The 22,492-nt window shown below is 42.9% G+C and overlaps 3 protein-coding genes and 1 non-coding gene across 4 annotated transcripts; 3 read left to right on the top strand and 1 right to left on the bottom strand.

Annotated features, from left to right (window-relative positions):
• Positions 1–773: 773 nt before the first annotated feature.
• On the top strand, positions 774–7,512 carry nop58 (NOP58 ribonucleoprotein homolog (yeast)). The gene is made up of 15 exons (XM_012849578.3): positions 774–930; positions 1,659–1,735; positions 1,839–1,891; positions 2,360–2,484; positions 2,563–2,699; positions 2,891–2,955; positions 3,340–3,474; positions 3,733–3,878; positions 4,071–4,197; positions 5,587–5,750; positions 5,843–5,977; positions 6,551–6,612; positions 6,713–6,867; positions 6,952–7,073; positions 7,164–7,512. Exons 1-15 carry the CDS (start codon positions 886–888, stop codon positions 7,221–7,223), a joined length of 1,608 nt encoding a protein of 535 aa, XP_012705032.2. The 5' UTR covers positions 774–885; the 3' UTR covers positions 7,224–7,512.
• Positions 5,423–5,505, top strand: LOC118557994. Its single transcript, XR_004928153.1, has one exon. It is a non-coding gene; the product is annotated as a small nucleolar RNA SNORD11B (small nucleolar RNA).
• A 1,850-nt stretch (positions 7,513–9,362) lies between the features above and the next one.
• Positions 9,363–12,464, bottom strand: LOC105915469 (THAP domain-containing protein 6). Its single transcript, XM_012849581.3, has 5 exons — positions 12,220–12,464; positions 11,909–12,101; positions 11,587–11,691; positions 10,107–10,270; positions 9,363–9,966 (listed from the first exon to the last, which is right to left on the bottom strand). Exons 1-5 carry the CDS (start codon positions 12,297–12,299, stop codon positions 9,852–9,854), a joined length of 657 nt encoding a protein of 218 aa, XP_012705035.2. The 5' UTR covers positions 12,300–12,464; the 3' UTR covers positions 9,363–9,851.
• A 27-nt stretch (positions 12,465–12,491) lies between these two features.
• wdr12 (WD repeat domain 12) lies at positions 12,492–20,497 on the top strand. Its single transcript, XM_012849579.3, has 13 exons — positions 12,492–12,667; positions 12,966–13,060; positions 15,994–16,088; positions 16,197–16,303; positions 16,412–16,527; positions 16,605–16,759; positions 16,872–16,917; positions 17,607–17,692; positions 17,783–17,923; positions 18,866–18,971; positions 19,072–19,204; positions 20,083–20,155; positions 20,259–20,497. Exons 1-13 carry the CDS (start codon positions 12,627–12,629, stop codon positions 20,334–20,336), a joined length of 1,272 nt encoding a protein of 423 aa, XP_012705033.2. The 5' UTR covers positions 12,492–12,626; the 3' UTR covers positions 20,337–20,497.
• The last annotated feature ends 1,995 nt before the right edge of the window (positions 20,498–22,492 follow it).

The raw sequence follows: 22,492 nt of genomic DNA on the forward strand, positions 1-22,492 counted from the left end.
ATGTCGCTCACTCCGGTGCTTTACGGCTTTCCAGGATTTTCTTCCAGGATGATCCTGTATTTAGTTCCCACCATCTTTGCATCAACCATGAACAGCTTTTAAGTCCCTGATGAAGAAAGCAGGCCCACAGTATGATGAAGCCACTGCCCTCTCCTACCAAAAAGTAGTATACTTGAAGTTAATTTCATTCTTAGTCTTAATATTAATGCACGTAGTCTTAGACTTCTGTTTATATGTTTCAGTATAAGTCAAGTATACTTCACGATACTATTAAGTACATGAAATATAGTTTATAAAAAGTAAACTTCAAGTACACGGCCTCATTTTAAGTATGAAATAAGTACACTTGAATAAACTACTTTTTGTTAAGGGGTGTGTTACCATGGGATGGCATTTTCAGGTTCTTGTGCAATGATGGACACACAGGTGGAAAAATATACTATTAATTAAGTGGCTTTTCGAGTCAGTTGGTTGCACTGGATGTGTTTAGGGGTATTACAGTAAAGGGGGGCAAATACAATGGTTTAATGTTTATATATGTAAAACAACAGAAAACGACTTTTATAACATAAAAAATAAAAATAAAACATGCAGCAGTTGTGTTTGCGTATCACTTAAACTCCCAATAAAATACACTTCGATAGGTGTATACTTCCAAAAGACACTAAAACACTTTTCTGATTCACAATGTTTTCTGTGGGAACAATTGTGCGAAACCGTGTCTTTTCAGCCCACGGGGACGAACCTGGCAACCCGACAGTTTCCGCTCGCGGTTCTCTCTCTCTGCTGCCGCGTGCCGAGGACAGTCAGTCAGAGGAGAAGCTAAGTTTGCTCTGCTCTCCTACCGGGAGAGCCTTCAGACACATCCACAGGACTGTTTTCAAAATGTTGGTGCTATTTGAGACCGCCGCTGGCTACGCCATTTTTAAAGTAAGCGCCGCAGCTTTTTTTTTATTTTGTTTTCGATTAATTCATTTAAAGAGATCGTTGCGACTTGGAGACTTTTTTTTTGCACGCGGGGTTAGCCTCCATTAGCATCGCTGCTGGGGAACGGCTGTTCACCGGGGTTTACGTTTGCTGGTAGAGTGATAAAATGCTGGTAGAGTGATAAAAACTTGCTTTTCACGTCCCGAAGTGTTACCACGTGTTTTTACTTCACGCGCTCGCGGTTGCCATCAAAGGTCCGCGTGTTAGCACCGAGCTAGCATCGCTGCAGGCCTGTAACCACGTGTGCACACGTGCCTGTTTTTTCCAGCGTGGAGGCACTTTTAAAGCTTGATCGGCTATGGCCAAATGTTATTTTTTTCCTGTGTTATGGAATTTTAGGCCTACATGACTTGTCCGGATATGTAGGATTTTTTTCTGATCCTTAAAGCATCTTCGATCTAACGTCATGAAGCTTCTCTGAGGGTTTTTTTCCTTACCAAGGGTTACCTCTGATTCTCATCAGCTGCATTAGAAGAAAAAAATTTTGCCTAAATTCTGTTCGGATTAATTCCAATACAATCATATAATCACGTGTAGACCCGTCTATCAGTTTTATTGTTAACTATATATATATTTGTAAGGGTTAATTTGGAAAAATGGATATTTAAGGAAGCTTGGCCAATTGCATCTGCAGAAGGTTGTTGTTTGATCTTTATTTTTGTGTCTTTTAGGTCCTCGATGAGTCCAAGCTGCAGCAGGTGGACAGCCTGTATAAGGAGTTTGAAACGGCAGAGAAAGCCAACAAAATGTACGTTTAGACGCCGCGTGCCTGGTAATCCCACCCGGATCGATGTTTTAGTACTAAAAGTGACCCAGTTTTTCCTTTTTTTTCTCTCCCTCTCTCCCACCAGATTGAAACTGAAGCACTTTGAGAAGTTCCAGGACACCACAGAGGCCTTAGCAGGTACTGCTGCGCGGTGTGTGCCTTTCAGGCTCCCTGCTTTAAGACATCTGATCTGTGATGTTTGTCTGTGGCTGATCTAAACATGAGGTGCTTCACAGAATCGTCACTACCACTGAGATCATACAACGACGGATGTTTTTTTTTTTTTTCCCTCACGTTTGTGTCACTTTAAAGCCTCAAACCTGTGTTTATGATTGGGATCATGTAAAAGTCCAGCGCAAAGTTGTGTTTTCAGAGATTCTAACAATCTAAAACCTTATGACTTTATCATACGTTAGTATTCGGCCACCCTGAAGTCTTCTTCCCAAATAAATTCACGTTAAAACTCATTAGATTAGTAATCTGAGTCCTCTGTGTAAATCTGAGCTTTTGCACGAGGTGCATTCACTTGTGTATATATAAAAACAACAAGTAGGTTTTCTTTCTTATGTTCTGCACTTCCTTTAATCGCCGTTTTTCTCGCCTCAGCCGCCACCGCCCTTGTTGAGGGGAAAATTGGGAAGAGCTTGAAGAAGGTCCTGAAGAAAGTCGTAGCCAAAGAAGCCCACGAGCAGCTGGCCATTAGCGATGCTAAGCTGGGCGGAGTCATTAAAGTAAGTAAGCGGGCGACGGCTCGGCTGCTGTTGAGACGCTTATATTCGGGCCTGCGTCTGACGGAGTGTGTTTCCCAGGAAAAGCTGGACCTGAGCTGCGTCTACAGCCCCGCCGTGGCCGAGCTGATGAGGTGCATCCGGAGCCAGATGGAGGGCCTGATCTCCGGACTCCCCGCCAGGGACTTCAGCGCCATGTCGCTGGGCTTGGCTCACAGGTCGGTGGCGCGCAGCATGGCGGTTATGAAGTGACCGCTGCCCGTGATTACATTTTGCTGTCTGAAACTCCTGTGTGGATTTTCCTCAGCATTCGTCACTACCGCTGAGGCTCTTTTGGTCTTTTTGTCTCACTTAACAGAGAATGGGACGTGGAAATGAACTGTTTTTTTATTTCTCCATCTGTTTGCAGTTTGTCCCGTTATAAGCTCAAGTTCAGTCCGGACAAGGTGGACACAATGATCGTGCAGGCCATCTGTAAGTGTCTGGGTTTTACTTTTTTAGATATATTTTGCAACAGTATTTACACCTCAATAAGCTTTGGTACGCATTATCTCGCATCCTCCAACTTATTCAACCAGGACAACCACCCAAAACGTACAGCTAGAGTTGCAGCATGTTAATGTATTTAAATGGCCTAGTCAAAGTCCAGCTCTAAATCCAGTTAATTTGTAATATCAAAGGTTTCCCCCTCATCGTGCTCTTAGAAACTGATTGAATGGCGGTAAATCAGCTGTAAAATGAGTCTGTACTCCACGGGCAGGTCTGGTTGAGATGTAGCCTGATTTCTGTAGCATGGCGCTCATTAACGGTCGTTGTGTGTAAGTGATGCGAGTCGGGCTTCCTGTCTCGTGTCCCTAGCGCTTCTGGATGACCTGGACAAGGAGCTCAACAACTACATCATGCGCTGCAGAGAGTGGTACGGCTGGCACTTCCCCGAGCTGGGAAAGGTCATCACGGACAACCTGGCCTACTGCAAGACGGTCCGCAAAGTCGGTAAGCTCTTTTTTATTATTATTATTCATTTTCTTAACATATAACCTAAGGGGTGTGCCATTGATGTACATAAATGAAAATACAATGCAATCTCCGTTTGCATCAGATCGAAATAAAATTTTCCCGTATAGTTGATAAACTCAATCCCCCTACTCCATTTTTCTTTTCTTTTCTCTTTTCTTTTTTTCTTTTTTATTATTTTTTAATTGGGTGTGAATTTTGTTTAGAGTAAAATTTCCTGCGTCTTTGTCTTTGAAGGCGACCGTACGAACGTGTCCAGCACAGATCTGTCGGAGTATCTCCCGGAGGAGATCGAAGCCGAGGTTAAGCTAGCTGCTGAGATCTCCATGGGAACCGAAGTGTCGGAGCAGGACATCGGCAACATCCGCCACCTGTGCGACCAGGTACGAGTCCGCCACGGTTGGCTCCGACCGGAGCGGCTGTGGTGATGAGACCGACGTTTGTCTTTATCCCTGAAACACTCTGTGTGGGTCAGTCACTACCTCCTCTGAACAGCCCCCCCCCCCCCCCCCCCCCCTCCCCTCCAGCTGACCCCGCGTGCCCTTCTGTAACATGGATTGCTTTGTTCCCCGCAGGTGATCGAGATCTCAGAGTACCGCACCCAGCTTTACGACTACTTGAAGAACCGGATGATGGCCATCGCCCCCAACCTGACGGTGATGGTGGGCGAGCTGGTCGGCGCACGCCTCATCTCACACGCCGGTAGGTTGGGTTAAGAAGAGCCGCTCACAGGGTTCCTGCTCCGCGTGTGTGGTATAAAACAGGAGGGAAAAATCTTTCTACTTCCAGAATCCTTCCTGTCTCGCTCTCTCAATCCATAAATCTGTTTCAGCCATCAGTGGATCTGCCCATTAGCGATCCGTCCAATCATCTGTCCACTCCTATGTTCCTCTGGTCGTTCGTCCTTCTATCCATCCAATCGGCTATCCATCTGTCAACCCATCCATCCAGTGAATCATTCCTTCTTTTTATACAGTCCATCCAGCAGTGTTGTAGTACTCAAGTCCGAGACTCGAACTCGAGTCCGAGTCATTAGCTAAATTTAGAGACTCGTGACTTGACTTGGACTTGCGCACTGATGACTCGAACTTGGACTCGGACTTGAGCACTGATGACTCGAACTTGGACTCGGACTCCTACACTCAGATCATTCTGACTCGGAAATTGAGAAAAAGACTCGACTTTTTTTTATATCATTAGGCTATAATTTTAATATGTCATTAGAATATTAATAATAATTAATAATATTGGCTGCGAGGGCCGATCGACACCGCTTGCGGCTTTAACATCCTTCATATGCGGCCTATCAGCGTACCTCGAGTCGCTGTTGCGCGTTCCATAACAACAATGTTTAAAAACCATGGTTAGGAGACGTCTTAGACTTGGAAAAAGCGGTAGTTTTACCGAGTAAAACCAAGGGTAACTACAGCGAAAGAGTTATTAGTGCAATGGAATGTTACTGATTCATGTCATACATCACACGTCATGGCAAGTTCCTACAACGAACTTGGATCAATAGTGACTCGATTCGGACTTGACTCGGATTTTTTTTTAATGACTTGGACTTGACTCGGACTTGAACACTGGTGACTCGAACCTGGACTCGGACTCGAGGCATAGTGACTTGACTACAACACTGCCATCCAGTAATTTGTCTGTAGTCATCCATCCGATCGTCCATGTTTCCGCTGTCCCATTTTTAGTCAGTCCGTCATTCTCTGCCATTGGTTTATCTTTCTTTTAGCTCTTCCGTCTGTCCATTTGTCCGTTCATCCTTCTGTCAGTGTGTTCATCTGTTTGGCGATCTTGTCAGTCTGTCTTTCTGTTGCTCGGTTCGTCCTCCTCTGTCACAAATTCACAGTGAATGTCTGAAATGATTCTGTAAAAATGGACTAGAAGGGAGTTTGTGTGGGAACCATGTTTAAAGCGACAGCGGTGATGATGACGACTACATGTCATTTAACTGAATATGTTTGATGCTTTTAAGTCACTACCTCATCTGAGCTGTCACTATTAGTTTCTGTTAGTGTCTGGAGGGGGGGGGGGGGGGTAAAAAGCTCTTCATTTTATGGTTTCCCGCTCTTTGTTCAGGATCCCTTCTGAATCTGGCAAAGCACCCGGCCTCCACTGTGCAGATCCTCGGAGCCGAGAAGGCTCTGTTCAGAGCCCTGAAGACCCGCAAAGACACTCCCAAGTACGGCCTGATATACCACGCCTCTTTAGTGGGTCAGACCACAGCCAAGAACAAAGGCAAGGTGAGTCCAGGACCACGGGGCTTGTTGGTCGGGCCGCATCGTCTCCACTCATTAGGAAGTAAACTCACCCTCTACCGTTATCTGGCGCCCAGATTTCCAGAATGCTGGCGGCTAAAGCGTCCCTGGCTATTCGATACGACGCGCTGGGCGAGGACACGAACGCAGAAATGGGCGTAGAGAACCGGGCCAAGCTGGAGGCTAGGCTGCGACAGTTGGAGGACAGAGGAGTAAGTACAATAGCCGTCTTTCATTTTATGTCGGCTCCCTTTATTCCCTTCTTTGTGTTGAGCTCCAAAAAAATTTAAATTTCTTATTGTAACGTGTTTTAGTTTTATCCAAGGGGGTGTGAATACTTTTGACCCAGTCCTTTTCCAGCTGTAATATCTTTTCATCCCCAACATCCCTACTTTTATCTCCATCTTCCATCGTTATGTTGTCTACCAACACATCAATCAGACTTTATTAATTAATGCACTGGGCTTTAATCTGGGGTTACTTCAAGGTGTTTATGGACTCAAACAGAAGTACAATCAGTACAGACTGCAAATATACAAATTTAACAGACATAAAAAGGGAAAAAGAAGCCTACTGTTGTGAAAAATAAAGGAACCAATAATTCATTAGCCACTATAAAAGGCGAGTGAAATCATTTTCTGTGCGGCAGAAATGGCTCAGACAAGCAAATTTGTCAGAAACGGTCATTTTAGAGCGATGTGACCAAAAAGAAGCAATCTTTCTTCTTGTAGAAAAAAAAAATCTTGTTTATAAAAGTTGCCCGAACTCCTGATTTTGCTCCACAGATCCGAAGAATCAGCGGAACAGGCAAGGCGATGGCGAAAGCAGACAAATACCAGCACAAGAGGTGAGGAGTCAGACATTCCTGCTTTTTTTTTTTTTGTTTTTATAAATGTTTTTTCTCCAAGTAGTATTAAGTCCTTTTTCTTTCTTTCTTTTTATCTCAGTGAAATAAGAATCTATGATCCTTCTGCCGACTCGACCATTCCGTCCACCTCGAAAAAGAGGAAGTTTGAGGAGCTCGAAGGGGAGACGAGCGAACAGGACCCCGTAACACCGGTGGTCAAATCCAAAAAGCCTAAAAAGGAACCGCCGGCAGAAGGTGTGTGAATTTAGGGGGAACCCTCATGAAGACGTGTTCAAAGATCCACGATGCCAGGAGAGTCTTCCTTTCATTGTCTTCTAGAGCAAGAAGCCGAGACGGCACAAACAGAGTCGGGCAAGAAAAAGAAGAAGAAAAAGGACAAAAGGGCAGAGGAGGAACCTGAGGAGCCAAAGGAGGAAGAGGAGGAGATGGCAGTAACGGAGGTAAAAACCTAATATTTTATAAAACAATGTCTATCTTATTTATTATATTCTTGATGTTTTTTTTTTTTAATTGGTCTCATTGCTTTTCAGCCAACAGAAAAGAAGAAAAAGAAGAAAAAAAAGAAGGTGAAGGAAGAAGAGGATGAGTAAAGAGATTGGACAGTGTATATACTTTATTTTAGTTTTATTTCTTTTATGGACTTGTGTCATATATTTTTATTGTCAAAAGGCACAGCCGTATTTTGGGCCTTTTTCGGCGTGAAATCAAGCTGATCTCATTTTTATGGATGTGAGAGTCTCTCCAGTTATGAGTGAAATTATAAGTAGTTTCTAATGTTTATTTTTACCAGCCTAATTTCCCAAGTTTTATGTTGAGACATCTGTATTAAACGAGATCAAATGTGAACAATGAGGCAATAAATGCCGATTTCTCATTTCATGCATGTGACTGTTCTGTTTTTTTTTCCCCACAAGAAACTAAACCTGTGGCCAAACTGGATAAACTTCTATAATTTATAAAATGGATTATCAGATTTCTGTGTAGCTAGTGCACCGAAGCCAAAACTAGATTTCCAGGGGCTGTTTGGACACTGCAGTACTTTATGTATTTTTTTACGCTCAGTTTATTATAAGTAGATGTGGTTTTATGACTGTCAAATGTTTTGGTTTGGTCAGCGGTCACGAGTAATAAAAGTCGACTGGACAAGGATAAGAACCATTATAAGATTAAATGGACCGTATATAATATTTTCAGAAAATAAACTCCAGCTATTTGGACGACTTTAGCATCCGAGTATCTTGACAATAAAACATAAAAAGATAAACTGATATTGTATGTTGGTAAAGGGCAATTCACAGGTGCAGATTGGAGAAGGAACATATTTACCCAGAGCCGCAATATTTTTCAGGGTTCTAGTTATACCACTTTTAACATCTCTCAGCCTGCAGCATCAGAAAATGTCAGGCTTCATCTGGTTTTATTAACATACGGTTTAATGTCATCAGCATAACGGTGAAAGGCAGGTTCTCAAAATTTAGAACTTGAGTTTGGATCTGGGAACCAGTGCCAATATATTAAGATTACAACAGTATTATAACGCTGCTGGTAACAATATTGTACTAGACTTTATCATCCTAGACACAAAGGGTATGCTAATTGTTTACTCTGGTCCAGCTAGCAACTATTAGCAATTGGTGCTGGAGTACACCTAACTTTTACTGCTACAAAATGAGACTATTTGATGTAATTTCAGTCATATGTTAAATTGTACCCAGCTTTTGAAAATAATTCTCTATATTCATGGTTCATTTCAAAGGAATATTGGTTTATAACTTAAATGTCAGGAGGTTGGTAGTCATAAGTCAGCTAACCCAGACAGAAATAAATGGATGTAAGTGTCTAAGACTGGAGACATTTTGTGAAAAATACAGTTTAATGTGAGACTTGAGCATTTTTAAGACTTGTTTCTTAATTCAAATTTATTGGCTTTTTCTGATGTATTAGCCTAAAGTTGATCCTAGGGAAGTGAAGATTAGCTTGGAAAGTATTTTTGTAACTACTTGGATGGCTTGCCTAGGCTTGTGAAGCATTTGGAGAATCGCTGATGTTTTCAGGTGCTAAATATTTCTACGTTTTCTTAATAATGCCTCATATGTTCAGGCTTATCAATTCGTCCTGCTGCAAAACCCACACACACACACCATGCTGCTGCCCTTGTACCTCACAGTCTGGTAGATGTCAGGCTTGCAAGCAAACCTTTTTTTCCCCTCCATCAGACATTTGAGGTCAATCTCCAAGTATGTATGGCTTTGTCTTGCAGTGCATTTGCAAACTGTGGTTTAGCTTTTAGCCCATGCTCACACCTATCTCACCATATCAGTGTGAATAAGGACACATTCCACCCCATGAATAAAACAAAGGGTTGTACTGGCTTAGTCAAAGACTAGATTTTAGTCCAATCCAGTTCTGACCATAAAAATGCCGTTCATGCTCTAAAATCCTCCAATGTGGCAAAATTTGCAAAGAGAGCGACACAATTTCTCCACAGCATAGTCATTAACCATAATGACTATTAGCTGTAGGGAGCAGTTCATTTTTCACATAGGGCCAGGTTAGTTTGAATAGCTTTTTTGCGTTTCTAAATTTAATTATTTAAAAACACCCTTTTTTATTTACTTGGGTTATCTTCTTCTGCTTTAGTTTAACAATATGAAACATTTAAATGCGAATCAAATGAGCATAACATGAAAACATAGTGAAGCAGTTTTTTTTCCCCCTAAGACACTTGGTTTGTTTTCTTATTTTATTTAACATGAAATAGAAAAGCCTTGTGCTGCAAACGGACCACTGCGTCAGTGAAAACCTCAAAGCAGCTTAATTCTCAGAACAGAAATGTCTTGTACAGCTGTCAGATATGTTCTTTGGGAAAATGCCACTCACAAAATGGCGTTGGAGTAAGATTCAGCCGCTCATGCGCATAGACATTTACACAGACACCAGCGCTGCATGCTGGAGCTGACGTATCGGCACGGCCGCCATCTTGGATGGGTCCCTCACATGCCCCCAAGTGCGTTTACTTCTATCGAGGAAGCCGTATGCCCAACTAAAATAAACATAACTCCCCTGTACACACCAATAACATCTTCATGAAGGCCTGGACAGTCCTTCAGTTTTTCCGTCTGTTATGAAAGGAGGAAAAAAAAACAAAGTCTTTGTTTGGCCCGAGGATGAGTGGCAAGTTGAGGAGTACTCTGCCACTCCTGCTGGTGAGGGACAGTTCAGTTAGAGCCCAGAATCTGATGGTGGACAGCAGGGTCCTCTTCATGTCTTCTGTGTGACATGTCTAACATCACTGTGTTGTGCCCAGGCTTGGCATCCTCTGATTGTGTCCGCCTTTAGAAACAAAAAAAAAAGAGGGTATTTAAGTGCTTTAACCTTTGTATCCCTAATATGGGCACTTTTCCTTTCTTTAATTTAGTTTAAAATTTTATTTTTTTCTAAGGCTTTGAAAAAGTAGTGAAAATAGCCCATACAAGCTCCAAACTGAAACCAGAAGTCTCTTTATGCATTTATTTGCTCTTCGTTCTCGGGCCTTTGCATTTATCTTCTCCCGCTCCAGACTCTCCACTCTACTCAAAGCTTCCCTGAGTATGGCCTTTAGACGAGTCGGCGAAGTGGGCAATGCATAGGAGTGGTCCTGGCGGAAAGACGGACAAAAACGTAAATAGAAATATTTTATTTACATGTTGAAAGTGCACGTGTGAGTATGTCTGAAGAGATTGAACGTCGCGTTCCATTTGCAGTATGAGCTCGGAAATCCCGGCTTCCGATCGGATAAAAAAAAAAAAAATCAACTATTACGGCCGTTAGAGTCGGACTTCCACCTCGGAAAGTCGGAGAAATCTTTCACGACCAGTTGTCGGATGCAACATGGCAGCTCCTCGCATCAACAACAATGGGCTGTGATAAAATGGGCTGTGAGTCTAAAAATCAATGTTACATGTAGCGTCTGCATCTCCGGACGTTTATAAGAGATACTACAAACAACAGCTTTCCTGGCTGTCGCCATATTGGAAACCTGACCTTTTCTTAATAAATTATTATTATTTTGGAATCCTCGACTTCTCAGGCTGTGTTAACTGAAACGCTTTTTACTCGGGTTCACCCCACTCCCAGCTCCCATTTCTGATTCATTTCTGGGGCAAATGGAGTGCAACGGTAAGATGACCAGAGCCATGATGCTCCCACATGCGGAGGATGAGGAGAACCCACCTGCCCCTGCCCATCCTCACGACCTTCTACAGAAGCACCATAGAGAGCATTCTGACCAGCTGTCTCTCTGTGTGGTGTGGAGGCTGCAGTGCCTCCGACTGGAAGAATGTGAGGAGAGTGGTGAGGACAGCAGAAGAGATCATAGGGGCTCCTCTTCCCTCCATTAAAGACATTTCCTCCCAGCGCTGCGTGGCCCGAGCCCGTAACATTATTAGGGACCCCTCACACCCCCACAATGGACTGTTCTCCCTGCTGCCCTCTGGGAAGAGGTTCCGCAGCATCCGCTGCAGCTCCACCAGGTTCTGCAAAAGCTTTTTCCCTGTCACCATCAGACTGTTGAACTGCTGAAGCTATAAACTGGACTCTGTACCACATTCGCATATTTGCATCATTGCACCCTTTGTCCAGCATTACAGATGCTGACGAACTCTCAGTCACTAAAATGCATTCTTGCACAAATCATTTCTGCACATACAATTTTTAAGAAATACTCACCTGTACACTGGGATCGCACACCGTCTCTTTGTCCTGCATTGTTTACATTTCAATTGTTGTACTGTTAAATCACTGCTGCACTTTACCCTGTAACTTTATCTTATCCTGTAATCTATTGCAATTCACTGTAAATTTCAAGCTGCGTGCAAACGAAATTTCGTTCTGTACGCACTCTGTGCATACAAAATGACAATAAAGTTGTCTAATCCTAAATCTAAGTCTGTATGGGACACATCAGATACTCACATCATTGAGCTGAGGAGGTGCACTTTGAGGGGAATGCTGACAAAGGTCCACTGGCAGGCTCTGTTTAGCTTTTCTTGACGTTTTTGTGCTCCTTGTTGCTACAGGCTAGAATAATAAAAATAAGTACACAATCATTAAAAAAACACCTTGAAAAGGTTTCAATACTCCACAGTGTATTGCAATACACAATACACCACTAAGTCTTAAACGTGCAGAAAAAACTAACAGCATAAACAGGTTTAGGAAAGTGTGATATTAACTTTTGTTTTGCATATGAATCACAGACATGCCTGTTAGCATGTAGAGTTAAAAAAACACCTACTTTTTTTAAATGAGGGGGGAAGTTGAAGACAGATGGGGTCACACCATCTCTAAGCCTCACAATCTGACCAGTCCTGTCCAAGTCCTCTTTCTTGAAGTGTTCACTACAGAGCTTGGACGCCTGCGTAGCGACAAAGCCCTTCCTTCCTAGTGCAGCTTCCCATCGCCTTTTCAAGTCCGTGTTACTGGGAAACCTTCAAAATGCGAAGAAGGGAAACAAAAAAGACTATCAGGTCCTGCTGCTGGTTGCCAAGACAAGGTTAGCTAGGATCCCACGATATTATTATAACAGAAGTTATTGTTTAGTCTTACTTGTGAAAGGTGATCCCACGTGATCTGCTGTCAACACTGCGCCGGTTATTACATCCGTAGGCTGCACAAAACACGGGCATGGTGGTAGCTGGCTCTGTGTTTACTTCCTTTGGCTAGCCGAGAGAGGAAAACCCATCCAATATGGCGGCGACGGAGGGTGCGCTCCAGCTTGCGTCTGTGCGCGTGCGCGCCGTCGGCAGCAGCAGTCAGGCCTGATGAGTCGATCAACGAGGCGAGGCATCGACGGATTGTTATCGGTTTTTGACTGCGGAGGCTTCCTACACCGACACACACACACGCCACATGGTTTTCTTGCACGGGAGCTGGATGTGTTTTGAAGTGGAGCCGACTGGTCGTGTGGTTTGCTGATTTTCCCGGTGCTTTTAATTTAAAAAGAACGAAGAAGAATGTCACAGTTACAGGCGAGGTTCTTCACGGAAGACCAAAGGTGAGGCTGGAAACGGCGAGGCGCAGTGAGAGCGCCCCGGCTAACTCAGCAGCTAGTCGGTGGAGCTAAACTGTCAGTTTATAGATAACTACTGTTAATTTACCGCTCGAGTACATGGCATCCGTTGTTTAGCTTTTACGTAAGCTAAATACAAAAACCGGGAAGCTAGGATGAGCTGCTGTCATCATTTACACATCATCTCAAGCTACAGAGGACTATGAAGATCTTAGCTCGTGTCTTTTGATTGGATTGGCCACTGAAACGGGCTGATCATCTCTCTGTCTCCCTGGGTGTGTAGGTATGTCGTGGACGACGTCCCCTTCTCCGTCCCTGCCGCCTCTGAAGTCCAGGACCTCGGCAACATCATCAACAAGCTGCTGGAGGCCAAGCATGGTCAGCTCACAGCCCCTTCACATCCTGCTGCTGCTGCCAGGAATCCAATATCTTGCTCTTTTGCAGCAATTAATGGTGTAGAAGAATGATGCCTTCATGCCACCACAAACATGCGCGTTATTAAACAACAGACATGGCATGATGTCTGATAAAATAAAGAATGTTAGTTCCATTCTAGTAAATACATCCAGTATACTTGTTTTGCACTGCAAAAACAGATCTTAAAATAAGTAAAATGTTCTTAAAGTTAGTGTGTTTGTCCTTGATTTGAGCAGGTAAATAAGATTATTTGCCAATGGAATGAGTATGTTGACCCCTAATACAAGATAATTAGACATCCTGCACTTGAAATAAGATGATGGAGATGAATTGTTCCTATTGTAAGGTAAAAAATCTTGTTCCATTGGCAAATCATCTTATTTTTACCTGCTCAAATCAAGGACAAATACACATATTTTAAGAACATTTTACTTATTTTAAGTTCTGTTTTTGCAGTGTATTCATGGATGTGGGTACATTTGGGAGAACCCATGTTGGTTTTTCGCAAGAATTTATTTATTTTTTGCGGGATCTCTAGTTGCGTTTATCACAATCCTGCAACGGTTCAACGAGATCATGACTAAGCCCGTCGCAATAAAACAATCGCACGATAGAAAAAAAAAAAAAATCGAGAGAGACATTCAAATGGGCTCGATAATTTGCGTGTGCAAATTGTGGCCTCTCTGGATAAACAGTAAATCAGTTAATCGCGCAATAAATTTTAATCACATGATTCATTAAAATAAGCTTGATCGTTTGCATGTGTATGCTTTTATCCCCCCCCCCCCCCTCTCTCATCTGAGACTTGATGACAAAAAGTTTCTCGTTTCCTCAGTGTGGGAGAGGTTAAATCTTGTCAGGTAGGCACATGCTCAACGTTTAGCATGAGAGCCAGAGAAACGCTAGTTTGAGAAGAAAATGGAATTGGTGTCAAAACTGAACGCAACCGCAGCAGCGTGGGAGCACTTTGGATTTATACCACAGGACCGCGGTGAAACACTTAACCTGAATGAGCCGGTACGTCGCATTTGTTCCAAAGCGGTGGAAACAAAACGCGGGATTACACCAAACTTGCAGCTGCTCCTTAAACACAATCGCTCGATGCAGTTTTTCCCAACTGGGAAAAAAAAACAAAAACTACAACCAGTGGGGTGTCACCGTCTTGTTGACAATCCACAATCACTGGAGAGTTTAATTGCCTAACCAATTATAAAAAGGGCATTGCAAATTTGTGCGCACTTACAGTCACTGTAGTTCGCTCCATCTCTAAAGAGATGCTGCCCTTTATTTTGCAAACATTTGGCACCCATTGCGAATTGCCTGGCGATTTCTCCGCTGTACAACATCACAAAAGATGACGTTATTGTGCCTTTATCATTATATCAGGTGCAAATGGTCTCCAGAGGCCGACATTATCGCTTTTCCCAATAATTTCTTGAACAATTTAGCAGCCAGCAAAATTTGTTATCGTGCCTAACCATGAGTTACTGTTACAAGATCCCAGTTACCTTGTTACCTGCGAGGTTCTGAAGAACATTTCGCAAAAACTTCCTGGGATTGTGAGATCCTATGTAGGATCTCACAATCCCAGGAAGTTTTGTTGTAAGATCATGCAAAGGTTTTCCGAGAGTTACTTTGACAAGGTCCTGCAAGATTGCGACTTCCCTTCTGGGAGATCCTTCTAAGTTTTATGAGATGACAATTCACAGTTTGTGAGATCCCGAATTTCCTCGCGCAAAGTCCTGCAAAGGTTTTTTGTAGATTCCGAGTTAATTTTTTTAAACAGCTCTCGAAAGTTTTGTGAGCTCTTGCTAAAGTGTTGGGAGTTAGTTAGTGGCAAGTCAAGTTACGTAATTGAGATCCTACATTACTTTGTCATAAAACCTATGTCAATTTTTTTTTGCAGGATCTCATGTTGCTATGTATAAAACATCAGGTATTTGGTTCCCAAGTTTGTGGATATTTTGTGCTTTCATAACTTTATTTTTCTCATCAGATTTTTAGTTACTTTTTTGCATGACTATGAAATAGGGTTTTCGAAAATATCGATACTCTGAAAAGTTTCAATACCCAAACGCTGTATCCAGGTACAATGCTAATTTGGCATGTTATCGATACTATATATTTTACATACGAGGCAAACGAAGAAGGGAAACCCAAAGATCTTGACAAACGGTGCTTTAAAGTGGTGGCAACGAAGTCAGGCAGCACAACAAACTTGGCCAAACATCTCAAGGACCAACACCTTGGCCTTCACGATGAATTCCGATTGGTTATCCAATCAAAGTTCCCATTCATAAGTTTATTCAATATATTAGATGTTAGCGTGATCCGCATTAATGCTGTGGCTAGCTAGCTAGCAATCCTAGCAGCATGCTAGCTAGCATGCTACTAGCCATGTGTTAATTTGGGTTATTTATTTAGCATTTATTTGCACAATTATTTAACTAGCATCTGTATTTCTGCTGAGGAACCATGTTCCATGTTGAGATTGAAATACGTGAGTTTTTCATGTTTAAGTATTTTTTTTTATGCTTTTAATTGTTGGTCATTTTTTGTTCCCGTGATGTCGAAAATGGTATTGAGTATTGAATATTTTCCTGGGTATCGATATAGAGTTTGAAATTTTACCACCCTATGAAAATTGATATTCTGAGTGTCCAATAAGTAACCCAGCCCTGCAAGGGAAGAAAATAGGATGCGCTTTTACAGGATAGGATGCGCTTTTACAGGATCCCGCTAAAGGTTTTGAGTTGCTATTAGCGATGTCCTGCTGACACACTCACAACACCCCTGTTACAAGTAAAAAGTGAGAGAGCTGTGAATTAAAAATACCAATACAAAATAACACTGCAGGTAATTCATTAATTCCAGATTAATTCTTGTTTTTACAGCATCTCACAGTAGAGTGGAGTTTGACTTCCTGGTCAGGGGTCAGTTCCTGCGGACACCGCTGGCCACTCACATGGAGACGGAGGGAATATCGACGGTACGAACTGTGTTTTCTTTTTCTTAACTCTGTCTCCTGCCACGTAACTGTAAAGAAAGCAAGTTAAGCTGGGGATCTTAGCCGTGAGTGTTTCTGGCTTCGTTTCAGGAAGACGTAGTAGAGATAGAGTACGTGCAGCGGATCACTGCGCCGGAGCCGGAGGAGTGTATGATGCACGATGACTGGATCAGCTCCGTGGAGGCAGACAGCGAGTGGTAAGATGACGACTAACGCACCCAGGGGGAAGCATCCCTGCTTTTGGTTTGGAAAACATATTTTGTTGTGTTTAAATTCCAATATTGCAGCTTTTTCCTCTTTTCCAGGATCCTAACGGGTTCTTATGACAAGACAGCCAGGATATGGTCTTTGGAGGGCAAGGCAGTGATGACGGTGGCGGGACACTCGGATGTTGTGAAGGACGTTGCCTGGGTCAAAAGAGGCGAGCCGGCCAGAACCTGACACCCCTGATTGTAAATGCTAATCCGAGTTTTACCTCAACATGTGTTTTGTGCTTAGACGGCCTGACGTCTCTGCTGCTGACGGCCTCTTTGGACCAGACCGTTCTGCTGTGGGAGTGGAACTCTGAGAGGAACAAGTTGAAAGCCAGGCACTGTTGTCGGGGACACACAGGGAGCGTTGACGCCATTTCCACAGACCCCACAGGCTCTAAGGTAAATACTTAAGACAAAATATATATATATATATAATAAAAATAATGAATAAAAATAATGAATTCATCAGCTTTTATTGAAGGCACCAAATATTTTTGTCCATCCCTTTTAGTTCTGCAGCGGCTCCTGGGACAAAATGTTGAAGATCTGGTCAGCAGGTAGGTGCAGGATGATGGAAGGAGCCATAAACTCTGTGTATGTTCTACACGTTGAAGTTACTAAAGAACGGCATAAAGATTTATTTTTGGTGGTTTATAACAACTGAGTCAACTAAATAGGCCTCACAAAACTTTCTTATAGATTGTTACACCAGTCCAGGGGACGTGATGTCAGCAATGGAATTAACACGGTGAAATCAGACTGAAACATTGGGTTTAGATCCTTTCATTGCAGTTCTGGTTTAAAAGTTGCAATCCTGCTGCTTCTCTCTGTGTGGAAATAGAATTTATTGTGTCAAAAAGGAACAAACAGACATAGGCCCGTGTACATCACTTCGGACCATTTCATAGGATTTAAACTGGAATGAATATCTGTTAAGAGGATTTTAAATCCACACTTTTCTAATTAACAAAGTGGGAAAGATGTGCCTCGTTGGGGGAGTGACCACACCTTTTATATTTTTATATGTAAATAATTTCACAACGGCAACTTTCTGTACAATTTTGACTATGTCTGGGTCTGCCCCATGCAATCCAGTCAAGTTTATGGTTGTGACATGAAAAAAGTGAGCATGAAAACACAAAGGCTGGATAAATGTGACCAGGACCCTATTGGTAGCAAAAAATTCTAAGGTTTATGCTAAAGTTGATCATCAGCTTGACACTTGCATGTCTCGTCGTGCTTCCAGTGCCCACAGAGGAGGCGGACGAGGTGGAGGAGCCCGCCGACAGGCCCAGGAAGAAACAGAAGACCCAGCAACTCGGCCTGACCAGGGTGAGCGCAGAGACCGGCCGTTAAAAAAGGCTGAGGCGATAACGCCGGCTTTTAACGGAGTGCGACTCGTGTCTTCCCCTGCGAACGCAGACTCCCTTGATGACGTTGTCCGGACACAACGAGGCGGTGTCCTCCGTCCTGTGGTGCGACAGCGAGGAAGTCTGCAGCGCTTCCTGGGATCACACCATCCGAGTGTGGGACGTGGAAGCTGGGATCGTGAAGACCACGCTGGTAAAAAAGAGCAGGAGCTGCATGTTTGTCTGTTGGATTTAGGCCTGAACTTTGACTAGGCCATCCTTCTTTTATTATTTCACTAGGTATTTGTTTACAGTAACTTGATGGGAAGCAGAGAAGATAGTAAGATAGAAGGAAAGACAGATATCAAAGGTTTTAAGGCTGGGGTTTGACTCTCGGATGGCTGCGATTGACGCTGTCATTATGCTAACGGGAATATCGTAAAAAGAATCCCGCAGTACGATGCTGCCACCACCGTGTTTCAGCCCCGCCACACTGCAAAAAGGGTACTCAAAGTATGTCAAATGTTCTTGAAATTAGTAAATTTTTCCTTAATTTGAGCAGCTAAATAAGACTACTTGCCAATGGAATGGGTATTTTTACCCCTAAAATAAGATAATTAGATATCCTGCACTTGAAATAAAATGATGGAGAGGAAGTGTTCTTATTTTAAGTGCAAAAATCTTACATGATTGGCGAATAGTTTTATTTAGCTGCTCAAATCAAGGAAAAATATACAAATTTCAAGAAACTTTTACTTACTTTGAGTTCCCTTTTTGCAGTGCACACGGTGTGTTGGAGTCGGGTCAAAAAGTTTTTATTTTTTCCTTTTTTGTGACTCTAACAGCTTTTTTCCCTATGTCTGCTGTGCATCCGTCTGCAACTTCAGACCCAAATAAAATATGTAGAAGATTGATTGAAAGTCATTTTATAAAATATTCTATTTTTATTTTACTTTGATAGCTGAGATGGACGTTATGATGAGGACTTTCACGATAAGTGCAAGGAAGTGAGAAGTAGCTCAGTCTGGTGTCAGCATAGTTTGCATCTATTTACTGGCAAATTTTAACTGTAGTGAGGTTCTGATATCTTTTGGAGATGTTTTTGTGCAGCATTTCCCACAAGGCATTCTGTTTTCTGCCTTTTTTTTTTCTACAGACGGGTAGTAAAGTGTTCAACTGCATCTCCTACTCCCCCCTGTGTCGACGGCTGGCGTCGGGCAGCACTGACCGACATATCAGACTTTGGGACCCTCGCACCAAAGGTACCACTGGGCTTAAATGTCCCCCATTGTTTAAAAACAGACACGCTCTTAAACGTCCTTGCCTTTTTTTTCTAATTTCTCATGTAATCTCTGCTACCAGACGGCGCGCTGGTGCTGTTGTCTCTGACCTCCCACACCGGCTGGGTCACCGCGGTCAAGTGGGCGCCGTCCCATGAGCATCAGCTCGTCTCTGGTTCCCTGGACAATCTGGTCAAACTCTGGGACACCAGAAGGTCTGGAAAGATTTTAATTTAACTTTTTTGTAAACAATATAAAACTTCTTGAAAACATGTTACAGATTTCTTAGAAATCTTCACCTTTTTCTCCTTGTTTTTTTTTTAATCATTAAATCACTCCACTTCTGCTTCTAGGGCCCCAGAATGCCCCTTTTTAGACTTTCTTTTTTTATAAATGCCATAAAAAACAACTGAACATGACAAACAGTCATGCATCTTTTGAACGAAATGCCAGATTAAACTCTTTCCATTCAGTTTATGCAAATTTAATTCGCAACCTCCAGTACATGGAAAATATCACCATGTAGAAAACGATAAAGCTTTGAAGCGATTATTAAGAAAACATATATTTAAGTTGAGATCCAACTGCATCGGTAGGGAATGAAAAAAGGTTAAGCTAGGTTTCCTCCACATATGGTCAACGTGATGCATAAAGGCTCAAATAAATGCATGGATTCACCTAAATCGGTGAATAAGTGATGCTACAACTGCTGGCATGCCCTTTGGAAGAAAGAAATTCCCGGTCCCGTGTTCTCTTATGGTCAAAGTTTGAGCTGTTTGGGCATACTTGTGCGGATCGGAGGAAATCCCCAATATTTTCAAACATGTGCAAGAAATTCTTTAGATTCATCAAAGAGATCGATTTGAGGTCCAGTGACTAATGAACCTGGATGCAGGCTCAGCATTCATGCTGCTCCCATATAAATCAGGTCACGTCTGCAGACACGAGGAGCAGGACATCCTGTAGCCTCCCTACCCTCCAAACAACCACCCTGTAATGTTTAGAGCAGGCTTTCCTGGCTTTGTCGGAATAAACGCGGGTCTCATTTATTCAGACCGTACCGGAGCCTCACTCTCTAAACTTTGTGTTTCAGCTGCAAGGCTCCATTGTACGACCTGGCAGCTCACGAGGACAAAGTGTTTTGTGTGGACTGGACAGAGAGCGGGGTAAGATAAACCATCAGATTTCTCAACAGCTCCCATTAACTGGGGGAAAACCTAATTTCAGTGCCTAAATAGTCGCCTGTGTTTTTTTTGTTTTTTTTTCCAGCTGATGTTGAGCGGCGGTGCAGATAACAAGCTCTACACGTACAGATACTCAGCGGCTCAGACGGACGCAGGGGCGTAGTGATCCCGGCCTCCAGAACGTGACCAGAAGCACGTAAAATCAGTGCTGGACAAACCTCCTGTTTTTTGTTTTGGATCTTGGTTGTTTTTACACAGACTGTCTCATGACTTCATCGTTTCCCTGTAACCCAAGCAGAGTATAAATTAATTTTCTCTCCCAAAGCGTGTCTTGTGTTGAGTGCTTACAGTGCGACGGAAAGGTGTTGAATCAACTTGAATCGCTCTCATAATGACTCAGAGTTTACAATGGAGAACTAAAATTGTGTAAAAGTGTCATCTACATGTAAAAAAAAACAGTATTTATTGAAGTTTTTTTTCTACCAATAAAAACTTAGAATGGGACATGCATGGATTCAGAGCATTAGTAAATGCTTTGTTGAGCCACGTTTAGTTGCAGTTACCACTGCAAGATGGTCATCCATCGGTTGCTGCTTTGCACATCTAAACAAAAACCGACATTTTTGACCAGTTTTTTTTTTTTTTTTTTTTTTTTTGCAAAACAGAAACAAACTAAAGTTCAGTAAGATTTTATTGAGAGATGCCATTCCCGTACCATGATGCTGCCAACGTCGCTTTCCTCCGCAGAGCGTTTTCCATGAATCTATCTACTCTGTTACATCTGAATGCAATTAGAGACACTGGACGTCATGTCACTTAAGCTGAATATAAATGTATGGCAACCTTTTTCTTTTTACTTTCAAACAAATGCCTTTTTAAATACAGTCTCGTGGGGGTGATGTACCATGACAAAATTTGGAAATATTCAATGAATATCACAATTGTTTGCCAGGCACAGTGATTCGTTGTTTTTTGCATACACAGAAAAAAAAAAACATGTAAGCAATAAAAAGGTATTGTCCGACGGAAAATCCACGTCAATTGAAGGATTTCACACATTTTCCATTTCCCTTCAGGAGATGCTTCACCTCGTCAACTTCCTCGTGTTTCTTGGTGTTTCCTGCTCAGACTGGTTTGGCAACAAGGACCTGCCACTCTAGAGTCTATTATTAAACAATTAGCCCTTTTTTAATCTGTATCTAGTTCGTTGTTCATGACGTTTGGTTTAAATCTTGTTAGAAACCCCGTTTAGAGAAGGATGAAGGTGAACTTTTGCTTAGCAGACAAAAGGTGGAACTTTTCACGGGAGCTTTTTTTTTTAAGCACAATAGACGATCTTCGACGTAATGTGAGGAACAGCGCACCCTGGTGGCCAGGCGCCGCAGCGCTCGCGCATATCCTGTTTCTCTGACTCAGAGGATGATGGCTATCGGGAGAGGAGGCTAGCCGAGCTTGGTCCGCATAGATGCTCGCGCCGCTGGACAACGCCAAGAGGAAGGTAGTCATTGATCGCCCTGGTTTCCCTCGGTTTTTAGCGGAACACCGGGAGAGGAAAGAAGCGGCGGGGAGAAGAACCCGGCGTGCTGACGACTCGGTCGCTTCGCTAAATGTTCATCAGCTGAGGCGTTCTCCAAGTGACATTCGCAACTGCTAGCTAAGTTGCTGCTAGCAGAGAGAGAGAGAGGCACAAATGACGCTCATTTCGTCGACTTTTCGCGAACTATTTGGACACTTTATCGCGACATTTATCTTAGAAGTGACAAATATCCGAGCGACACCTCGGAGTTTACATCTTGTCAGCCAAGGGGCGTTTAGTGAAACCGGAACACCTGCTCCAACATCAGCCCCCCGCCCCCCTCCCCAGGTCGCAGGTGTTTGCCCCCAGCTTCGGGAACCATTTCGTTCAACCCAGGCAGCCTGCAGCGTCCATCGGCTCAGTCCGGCCATAGATGAGGCAGGTCGTAACTTGATCTCAGCTCGCTGGGTTTATGGCAACAGCTGTCAGCCGGGGGTTCAGTCTTCTTTTTTAAAGATGCTATGCAGTTTTTTCCCCTTTCTGTTAAATCGGTCAAACTCCCTTTACTTATAGCTTGTTACGCACAGCGCAGCTTGTTATCAGGTCTGGGTTCATTCTGTTGTATAAATCAAATTCAGTCGGTATTTAATCAGAACAGGTTGACCAACGCAGCAGCTGGTCATACATGTCTCTGATGACGTCACAGAAGGCGGATCAGTTTAATTCACCGTGCACAGTTGCATTCTTTCATGCATTTCTCTGTATATATATATATATATATATATATATATATATATATATAT

This window comes from Fundulus heteroclitus, chromosome 24 (assembly GCF_011125445.2).
Source record: "Fundulus heteroclitus isolate FHET01 chromosome 24, MU-UCD_Fhet_4.1, whole genome shotgun sequence".
Lineage (NCBI taxonomy): Eukaryota > Metazoa > Chordata > Actinopteri > Cyprinodontiformes > Fundulidae > Fundulus > Fundulus heteroclitus.

Bases quoted from the DNA above. Each gene is read 5' to 3' on its own strand.
- nop58 (XM_012849578.3), top strand. From the start codon at position 886: ATGTTGGTGCTATTTGAGACCGCCGCTGGCTACGCCATTTTTAAA. The intron at 2,700-2,890 runs GTCGGTGGCGCG...ATCTGTTTGCAG, and splicing joins TCGCTGGGCTTGGCTCACAG to TTTGTCCCGTTATAAGCTCA. The intron at 7,074-7,163 runs GTAAAAACCTAA...ATTGCTTTTCAG, and splicing joins AGGAGATGGCAGTAACGGAG to CCAACAGAAAAGAAGAAAAA.
- wdr12 (XM_012849579.3), top strand. From the start codon at position 12,627: ATGTCACAGTTACAGGCGAGGTTCTTCACGGAAGACCAAAG. The intron at 13,061-15,993 runs GTCAGCTCACAG...TTGTTTTTACAG, and splicing joins GCTGCTGGAGGCCAAGCATG to CATCTCACAGTAGAGTGGAG. The intron at 16,304-16,411 runs GTAAGATGACGA...CCTCTTTTCCAG, and splicing joins GTGGAGGCAGACAGCGAGTG to GATCCTAACGGGTTCTTATG.
- LOC105915469 (XM_012849581.3), bottom strand. From the start codon at position 12,299: ATGCCCGTGTTTTGTGCAGCCTACGGATGTAATAACCGGCGCAGTGTT. The intron at 12,102-12,219 runs GTAAGACTAAAC...CGCATTTTGAAG, and splicing joins CGTGGGATCACCTTTCACAA to GTTTCCCAGTAACACGGACT. The intron at 11,692-11,908 runs GTAGGTGTTTTT...TTATTATTCTAG, and splicing joins TCCCCCCTCATTTAAAAAAA to CCTGTAGCAACAAGGAGCAC.